At 40.7% G+C, this 10678-nt stretch overlaps 1 protein-coding gene across 1 annotated transcript in view; it reads left to right on the top strand.

Moving 5' to 3' along the window:
- The first annotated feature begins 5582 nt into the window (after nt 1-5582).
- Nucleotides 5583-10678, top strand: part of LOC126298066 (uncharacterized) — a 65666-nt gene continuing 60570 nt past the window's right edge. The window contains exons 1-2 of the mRNA XM_049989384.1: nt 5583-5616; nt 8811-8932. Of these exons, the coding sequence (XP_049845341.1) occupies nt 5591-5616; nt 8811-8932 (148 nt within the window). The 5' untranslated portion in view covers nt 5583-5590. The remainder of the gene's footprint in view (nt 5617-8810; nt 8933-10678) is intronic.

Here is a 10678-nt window from a genome sequence, read left to right as displayed (position 1 = left end):
GAATTGTTGTGCTTCTCGAAACTACAAGCAGGTACTACAGATCCATGTCCTTCCGGGTCAATTCATATCTATCCCCCCAACATTCTATCATCGTTATTCTATTCCATCCACCAGAGAAAAATTACGAACTATAAAAGCTCCACTAACTTCATTCGATAGAGAACTCGATAAGATTTTTACCGCATCTCTCTCCTCCCAGATATCGAAAACAAATACTGCATGCATGCCGGCCTCGACCGAATGTGACGATCTTATTAAATATACATGTATTGATCCGCTGCACATACCAGTTTAACGATTTATCACCTGTACTGTGAGTATATTTCGCATATATGTTTTAAAGTGTGTAGTTATTATCTTTTCTGAGTATGGTTTACATTTAAATTCCAGTATGCTCTTTTTGCAGTTTTTAGATATTAAGAGTCCTTCGCTGTTTCTCTACAATGCATCTTCAACTGTCTGTCCTACATACAGCAACACACCACCGTTTTGTGTTTGAACTTCCCCGGCTACAGTCCACCTTATTTCACTTAGTCCCAATATATCCAACTAGTTGTTCTCCTTCTTTTTTTCGACTTGTCTTATCCTACACCTCCCCCTCCCCCTCTCAATATATCTTCATTCCGAAACCTAATACGGATTTTCCTTTTCAGGCCAAAGGTCATAATCTTAAAGATCCACCCGATTTTTCTCCTTCGAGTTTCTGTGATTTGAATTTTTGTTTTTGTGTGGGTTATCAGGGCACTGCCTCCGAGCGTCTTTGGGGGGCTGGCATCTCATGATCTAGACACCTGCCAAGGTTTCATTTCAGGGTCTTACCCCTGAGATAGCTTGCCTTTACGTTGAATACAGAACGCTATCCACGGCTCTGCAGTAAGGTATATGTGCTTCATCGTTCCTGGTTACCAAGTTACGTTAACCGCAGTAGTGGACCGTGTCAGCTGCCACACAATCACAGAGAGGAAAAGGGAAGAGCGGGATACAAGACAGGTCGTTGTCTGGAACCTCTGTGGAGACCTGCCTGATTTGGGAAACCCTGTCAGTAGTTACCCTATAGCCCTCCACTTCATTGGAATACACAAACCCCTCGCCAAGATGGATAGTACTTCGTTAAGGCGGTGCCTCCTGAGAGGGTGAATATGAGTGATATATTCGAAATATCCAGAGACCCTCCTGGATAGCCAAGCGCGTTAACGCGTATCCTTCGTGACTAGGGAGAGCGCCGACCCCGGATCGAATCCGCTGGGCGGAATAGCGAAGATGGTCGGCGTGTCCTCTAGCCTGGATGTCGGTTTTTGACGGGTTCCTATGTCCAGCTAGGTAAATAACATGCTGGTTCCCACGTCCAGCCTCAGTTACAAGATAGGCAGACGTTTCTAAAAGGACCTCACACTTCATAATGTGCTTAATTTAGACGCAGATTGATGGGGTACACGATTTCGTCCCGGAGGATAGGGTGATATCAGGAAGCGCACGGCCGACCCGGTGGGATAAAGGGGCAATGCAAGGATGAAGAAGAATATGAAAATCCAGATAGCCAAGAAGAAAAAATGAATTTATTAAAAATAATGAACTAGTTACCATGCAGATGAATTGAGGTTTCACGTATATGTGGTCCAAGAAATATTTAAAGAGTCTTCGTTTTGAAAATTTGTTTATTTGAGAGACGAGTAAAAAGAAGTGTACTATCGCTTTCTCCCTGTCGATGCGAAACTTTGTGGCAGATTAAATTTGTGTGTCACGCGGACAGCCGAACCTAGAATCTTGCCTTTCGTGGACAACGCTCTTACTGTCTGAGTTAACAAAGCACATTTAACAAAATGCCGTCACAGGTTTACTTGTGCCAGTGCCTGTCTCATAACTGCCAAACTCCACAGAAGCCCTCCTGCTTGCCTTGTTGGACTAGCACTTCTCTAGGAATGAGTACTGTGGATAAATGGCTTAGACAGGGCCTAGGAGAATCTTTACAGACTGTATCCACTAGGCTGCAACTAAGTCATTTCTCTGCGGTATCACTTCTCCTAGGAGTGGTAGTCCAAAAATGTTCAAATGTGTGTGAAATCTTATGGGACTTAACTGCTAAGGTCATCAGTCCCTAAGCTGACACACTACTTAACCTAAATTATTCTAAGGACAAACACACACACATCCATGTCCGAGGGAGGACTTGAACCTCCGTCGGGACTAGCCTCACAGTCCACGACTGCAGTGCCTGAGACCGCTCGGCTAATCCCGCGCGGCAGTGGTAGTCCAGCCAAGTATGCAGTAGAGTTTCTTTGAAGTTTGGAAGGTAGGAGACCGTTACTGGCGGATATGATGTTATGATGGCGGGTCGTGTGTCTTGTCTGGATAGCTCAATAGATAAGAGCATTGCCCTTGAAAGGAAAGGTTCAACATACGAGACCCGGTGTGACACACAGCTTTAATCTGCCACGAAGCTTCAAAACAGTCCACATTTCGCTGCAGAGTGAGAGATTCATTCTGGTACCGATATTATATTTACGAAATTTCGATATCTACGAAATATCGATGTGCCGTTGACATTTCTAGGTATTGCAGTATGGCTCTTGAGGCGGGAAGGAAAGAAACAGTGACGCAGGCGGAATCTGGTCACTCCAAGACATCACATGGCGGGGCTAGCGTCAGCAGCAGACCTGCAACGCAGCGGGGTATTGGAGTGTCTTGGGGCCGACGCAATGCAGACACTAACGCAAAAGTAGGGACTGTGGCTGCTGGACTTAACTACGAACAGGAGGACAGCTCTGAAAACCATAATGCTAAAACCTCAATAACTGCGGAATATTACATCCAATTACTATATCTCAAAGATAAAGTTGTACTTGTGATTTCTCAAGTACACAAGTGAATTGGTGCGGACCACTTCTGATAGTGCCACAAAATGAAACCTTGGCAGGTGTCTAGATAATGAGATGAGATGCCAGCTCCACAAGGACGCTCGGAGGCAGTGCGCTGATAACCCACACAACCAAAAAAATTCAAATCATAGGAACTAGAAGGAGAAAAATCCGGTGCATCTTTAAGATTATGACCTTGCTCTCACTAGTCAAACTAGAGCCTATTGAAATAAATTTATACAAATAAGCTGTCAAGATTGTGTAATTCATAACCTGAAAGAAGTGTAATCTCATTTTGATCTAATGTTAAAGTATAGCACTCATTAAATTCGTGCACGATGGATAAAATTCATAGCGTTAAACGTCGTCGTTTGCTTTGCACGGATCTTCAACTTCGGTATTCCATTTTTCTTACTTTTTTTTTAAATATTTGTAAAGGGCCCTATACACGCACCAGTTTATTGCCGACCTACCGACCGATTTCGTAGCATCCCACAGGCGTCCTGACCGACTGCAACCACCGATTACAGCGCCACCCTCTTGTAATTTGTTACAAACATTAGGTTTATGTTCAACGAAATACTGCTTGGTTTTACACAGAAATAAAAACGGAGTGTTTGCCTTGGCTGTTTTAGAGGTAACAAGGCGAAATAAAGAGCCGAGGGAAGGATATGGGCAAAGAAGTCGCTAATGCAAGATAAGAAATTCACCTACGTTGTGTTACTTAAGCCGCTGGGAGCCGATTATTTTCCTAGTTGTCTAAGAATAGATGAATCATGCATTTCGGAGCTGCTAAACATTATCAAACCATTCTTAACGAAAAAAATGCAGTCATGAAAGAGGATGTGAGCTGTGAGAAGAGGCTGTTAGCTACATTGCGATTTCTACCTACTGGCAGAAATGAGAGGACCTCAAATTCATTGCTGTTGTAGCCCAACAATTGTTAACTAAAATGATTCCTGAAACTTGCAACATGATTTATAGTTGACTAGAAAACACATCATGGCAAAGCAAAAGAAATAAAACAAAAGACCTTCGTGTAAATGTTACTAATTTATTTACCGTACGTAGCATAAGAGATGACCTGTGAGTTAAAGACCGTCATTTCAAATTCGAAGAAGAAAGGATGTTCATGGTTGTGGCGCACATTGTCTAATAAATACAATAGATACATAAGAAGTGATTGAATTAGCACCTCTTAAAACTGTAAAAAAAAAGTCACATACTTCATAGCAGAGAGCTTGGACATAGGCTAGACATTTTTTAACAGTTATAACAATGAAGCACGTATGTTTAATGAATTAACGTCCATTGAATGTTTATATTTCGGTTTTTAGATTTCATTTCCAATAAAACTTAAAAACAAAAGTACAGGAGGTCGACGGACTTTTAACCTCTTTATGTGTCACAGAAATCGTTATGCATTCGTTAAGGAAATGAAAAAAAGTGTTTCATTTCTTGCAATTATACTGCTATTCTACTCTCACGACGTGTCTCGCAAAAATGTGCTGTCTTTAAATTTCTCCAGAAACTCTGTCCTTAAAGTTTTGTCCGTCTGGTACACTGTCATATAGATCAGAATAGCATTTAATGCCGCACACACAAAAGGCGAACTTTTGTCGGGTGGTAGGCAAGACAGTGCTAGACACGGCTCAATTATGTGGGTGGGAGAGGCGGGTGGCGGCTGTCGAGTGTTTCTAATCGCCCGACATCACTAGTACTTCATCGGTCGAACGGTCAAAACGCCTACACACGACCAGCTTGTCGGTTGGTTGGTGGGTCGGTTGGTTGGTGCATGTGTAGGGCCCTTAAGAACTGTTTTTGTTTGCATACAAGTTGGTCGTCACGTGACCTTGTTAATTTCTCGAAGACGGAAGTAGGGAGTCCAGGCCTTCAGTTGGTGAGTGTAGCGCGGTGTGCCATGTTTAAAGACAGAAGAAAATTCATCCACAGCTGGCAAGAGAATAGTCCTATTTTGTTTTCCACGTCAGGCATGGTGAGGAATTTGTACATTTCACTTCTGTTCGTTACTATTCTTCGTTGATATAATGAGCTCCTTCTCGAAATGTTGTTCCTGTCACAAGAAAGGAAAACAAGAATACGGTCTTGAACTTTGTGAAAGTTAACGTTGTATTACATAGCTACAACCTGACGTCATAAAGTGATAGTACTGAAACTTACGAGTTGTGTAACGATGTTCGCGATAGTTCTTTTTAGAACAGTGACGTTACCAACGACAGTTAAAAAGAATGTGTATATGTACATGGAATGAAGGTTATGATGACAGACTAGTGTGTAGCGTAGTCGAACGTAAATGGCTGGTGTCAGTTTGTTTGTAAACTGGCGAAGTCAACAAATGTGTCAATACATTTTCTAAAAACAACTTACGGTGAGAGAACGATGCATCGTATAGTGTACGTTAGGTTGGAAGGTAATAGTGTTTATGTTATCGCTTAACATTTTTTCTTCCCCTGTGGTCCGATATTTTCGAGATTTTAAAATGCTTGAATGAACTGATACCAAAAACTTCCCCACCTAAAACACTCATATTACCACAAGGGTCCCAGTATCGCAATTAAAATAAATGTATATGACATAGTGGTTACGTAGTACCGACGAATAGTTGCCTTGTTGATGGCGTCTCTGGTCGAAGCTGTCGTTGTACTACTACCTCCCTCCCTCCCGAACGTACCTAGTACGCATGCAGATACGACTGTGATCGTAAACATTCCAGCATGTCTGTTTTGAATAGAGAGCAGAAGTACGTTGAAATTTCTTTTAGCAGAAATAACTATGCTGTACTTCGAGCAAAACTAAAATTAGATCCGAAAGTGAAGGTACCATAGTTGCAACCGACGGTGACAGTAATGGTCTGCAAATCGTGTAATTTGAACAGTGCGCTATCAAAGTTAGAAATTTTGAACTATAAAGTTTAACCACCCATCACAAGTATTTGATTTCAGATTTTGGATAAAATTCTTATATTCATGGCCCACATGTTTGTTCTAATGGTATTTGGTTGGTACTGAAGTTCCAGGCATACATTCCGGTGATAGATTACCGAAGCGAGAAAAAAAAAAAAGATAAAATAAAAATGGGGTGCGGGGGGGGGGGGGGGGGGGGGGGGGGAGCGAGCAGTAGGTACTTTCTGTATAGAAGTTGTGGCATATTATTTCCATAGGTATTTGAAAAAATATGTACCCGATGCTAAGAAATACAAAAGCGTGCGTATTTTGGTGCAAAGTGTAGCTTGATATTATTTGTCTATGCATCAACACAGTATGTGAACAAGCATAAGCAAAGCTTGGTTTCGGAAATAGTGTAGTTTTGTTAAATTTGTTCAAAACATGCTTTTAGATAACGTCATGATTACTTCATTATCTTAGCTTGCTTATTCAACTCGTCTAGATTTTGTTCCTTTCATCTCTGATCATCACTTAAACCAAATATCACTTATTTATTGTATTTTAGATTTGTTTTCCCCTCTACGCTCTCTGTGGTATCATGGAAGTTATTTGTTGATGTTTTAACGTATTTCCTATTATCATGTCTCTTGTACTAGTTAGTGTGTGCGCCACATAATACTCCGATCGTTGAGGTGAACGATGATCTGTCTCCAGGGGTAAGATTAGCGCAAAAGTTGGTGCGTAGACTACATGCGAAAAAGTCGCAAGTCATCTTAGTATTCCACAAGAAATTAATACATTCATAATTCCGCGAAAAAGTGCCTCCTGTTCTTCTCGACGGTATTCCAGTACATCAGGAAACAGTGCGGACGAAACTTCGGGTGAGTATTTCAGCTGGGCAGAATATACTGTCGCCACTTTCAGGAAGACTTCAATTTGCCTCTTCCTTCAAAGATTCGGCGCCTCGTTCCACAGGATGTGGAACGTAGACTTCTGCTGTCTCTCATTTATTTAGATTAGTTCTGTGTAACAGAACAAAACAAGAGTGGTGGAAACTACACAGCCGGAACTAATATGATTGCTTCTGCGTGTTACATCTACAGCACTAGTCCATGTCCCAGCTTCATACGACCAGTCGCAGCCAGACGAGTTGGAAGAGACTGCCATAAGCTATGTCTTCTCCATCGCCTATCAATGCGCCTCGCTCCTCAGTACTACCCATCAGAGATGAAGTACCTGTCATTTCATCATATTCGAAATAACAGGTGTGAATGACTTACCTAGCAGCCTAGCTGTACCATCGGTAAAACAAAAGCACTAGCAACGCCCTCTGTTGCTGCCGTCCGTTCACAATTCAATGACCTGTTAGTTTTAAGAAGCAAAAGCACTTTTGTCATCATCTTACGTTCCCCAGAAATTGTCTACGGCCAGTTTTCCGACTGCCAAACAGTAAAACAAGTGTTCGTAGTTTTTCCTAGTAACGCTTAGTCACTCACTCCCCTTATCTTCATTAATTATTTAATTGCGTCCCTCTCTCCCTCTTCTGCCTTCTCACGCCCACTGCCGCTAGCGTCCATAGTTTAAACCTACCTTCCTGTAATTGTTTCTTTCACTTCTCATTAACTATTACAAACTTTTCTGTATAGTAATTTCTAAATGTTGCAGACTACGTTGAACGTAACTTACATGCTTAGCGTAATACATGCAATTTAAGATATTTAGAATGACTGGTCAGATGTAAGAGGGGGCTTGCTGACTCTAATCTTGCCAGGTTTATTTAATTACTTTGCCCGCCAATTTCGTGTAGAATGGCATCAGCCCACGTAATTTTCAGCATCCTTCGGTATTGCCTTTCAAACGCTTAGATTCTGTTCTTTTCTGGCCGCACTATCAAAAGTCAGTTGAGAGCTGTGAGTTCACTGCAGTTAATTTGGATGATGGGGTAATTCGGTCTCGTGGAAAACTGGGAAGTGAAGCGGTACTCATTCGCCTCAACCAGTAGCGAAAAACAAGTTAGGCGCTTCTGTTGGGAATGTTTGATGGTGTGAAATGTCTGATAAGTATACTTACTGGTTTAACTGTAATATAATCATATTTTTATAGCCATTTACTATAATTTTGATTTCACCAGCGCTGTTAATGGATGTGTAAATTATTTTGATGTAAATGCTGCAACTCTGTGTGTTTCTTGGAGTATTGTGAGATCTAACTCAGATCTGTAAATTTCATGTTCACTTATTTACATTTTTTCAACGACAATGTCTTTAAATAGCTAGTCGAATAATGTACCTGCCCCCCTTCCCGGAACATTTTTAAGCTTAGGAATGTAATAGTTTACGTATCGACTTGACTGAACACTGATACTCAGGACTTCTTGCTTTTTAAAAATTTATGCAGCATAGGACTGATGACTAAAACCATTTGTTAAATTGATGTCATGAAGCTTTTTCTTGCTTGATTCCCTTTCACACAGCATGGAGCGGAGTATACATTACTACAGTACTCGAGAATTTTTTTTTCTGCTGAATGAGAAACCATGAACGTCATTAAAAGTATCTAGAAATGGCCTAAACATATTTTAGTCGTGTTTCGGACAATGACTATAATCAAGACACACATAAATATCCACATATCAGTGGAATAGTCTCACTAGAAGTTTTTAAGTCACGTTATAGGTGCTCACTACGGGCAAAGTTTTGTTATACGGTAAACGTCACTATGTGCGTGCAATTCATCGACACTAATCTGGTTTGGAAACCTGTTCACTGGGTTGAATATCTGGAGTAGTGAACTTATTCGAAGCGGCGATTCGCAGAGGACGTGTTTGCCACATGTTCTGAGACGCGTAACTCCTAGTGCAAATACGCCACGACACATGTTAAGATTCAAATCTTACTAATGTGCTGTATCCACTGACGCCTCGTTTTTCTGTATGCCTTGTAATTTTTGCACAATAGTCTTCACGAATAAGTCTGTATTTATTTTGGACCTATGTTATCCAGCATATTAGTATTTTATCTTACAACTTATTAATGTTCTTGGATTTCAGATATGCTCCATACTTGTGGTACTGGAAATGTTTGAGAAGCTTTTCAATGATTCTGCGAAAAACTGGTCTCCGATTAGACCTTTTTGGGCCTCAAGTGTGGATTCCAGTTGTTACTGACAAAGGTATGCTCTTTCATTCCCGTTGTGTACCAAAGACTTCTGAATAAATAATGTCATTGATATTATCTGATGTCTACGTATGTCAAGAATATTAACCTTCATTACAGTTAAGAAAATTTACGTTTTCGTCAGGAATCACTTTCCACTTTCGTTTAAATGATTCTGGGACTTTGAATGTTCCCCGGAAGTGTAGTTAAGAAAATCAGAACTGGAGTAAAGATGGAAACGTTTCGTAGAATTGTCCTTTCTGCATCATAATGTGTTTTCATTACTTAATTAGGCATGAAAGGAAATCTGTTTCCACGGCAAATTAACTAATTTGCATGAAATTAAATGTAATTTATCTTAAAAATTAGCGTTGGCACTTCTTTTACTTCACGTAAACAAACCGCGAAATACAGATTTAAGCAATAGCGTTCAGATACAAGAAATTGGTAATCGCGTAATATTGTTCCGAAAAGCAATGCTTGTCGTAGCATACTTCGTATCAACGGCAGAACCTGTGGGTGTAAACTGATGTTAATGGCATTTCAGACATAGATAAGACGAGAAAGCTGGCGGTTTTCAAACGTGATAAATGAAAATATATGCCAGGTTGGGATTAGAGATTGATTTCCAGCATACTGCGAGTAATTGCTTAACAAGAAATCCTGAGATCGTCCCCAAGGTCGATTAAAACATTCATTGTCAGTTACGTATTCCTCCTTTTTTTCTGCAGAAGCAATGAGGTTCTCGCTTCTGGAGTAACCGCGGCAGGAGAAAGGGCACGACAGAAGACGGTGGCTTACCCTGTAACAAACAGATAAACAAACTGACTTAAGTCACAAAGAAATGACTGACATTAGCCACTAGTGGGCTTTGATTGAAATCAGTGGGAAAGTTTAAAATTTGTACTACTTCTGCTTACTAGGTAGATATGTTGACCACTGCGCTCCCTAGCGCGCCTCCCGTCAGACCCAAATTTTCAACTTATCCACACACTACTGATGTAGTACCCCTTGTCCATTATTTCCATTATTCATGGCATTTTGCCGACTCCCCTTAAGAGCTAGTGTGTGGTGTTCATCTGCACTGAAATGATTAATTGGTCCTCCTCACGTTAATTGTGTGTTTGGTGTCTGTTCTCTAGCACATATCCGAAAGAGCAGACACCATATACACAATTGATTAAAATTCACTGAAATGGAACAAACTGAATAAATTCGGATGAAGCCACTGAAAGTACAGACATGAACTACCAAAAACCAGTTTGTTAGTGAAAATGAGGATCGGTGTGGCTTGCTCAGATGACTTAAATGATAAATGCACTGCTACTGATACGTCCTGTGTTCTAAACACCATGTGCCACAATGTCTTGTGACGATATACTTGTTAAACTGCAGATTCAGTAATTGAGGAGTGGATTTCACTGATAATATTCATAGCATTTCACTAATTTCATCCCAATTTTACATTTCTCAGAATATAATTAAACCGATCTTGTTATAATAGCCCACTCCCTCCTAGTTGCCCTCTCAACTGTAACGACTCATTGAGGTCATTCTTGCCAACTTATTCTTTAGGGTGTAGTGGAAGGGGGTTGAAAACTCAAAGAAACGAGCGTCGCTTTTCATTTAAATAGATTCCTGGGAGAAAGGTCGCAATTAAATAAGCTAAGAAATCTTTACTGGAGTGGTTACTGTGATAGGAAGTGTAATGGTAAGCGAAACGTTACAAAGGAATGCAGGCGATCAACACGCGATCTAGTGT

This window comes from Schistocerca gregaria, chromosome X (genome assembly GCF_023897955.1).
Source record: "Schistocerca gregaria isolate iqSchGreg1 chromosome X, iqSchGreg1.2, whole genome shotgun sequence".
NCBI lineage: Eukaryota > Metazoa > Arthropoda > Insecta > Orthoptera > Acrididae > Schistocerca > Schistocerca gregaria.
This window is presented reverse-complemented; position numbering and strand designations above follow the sequence as displayed.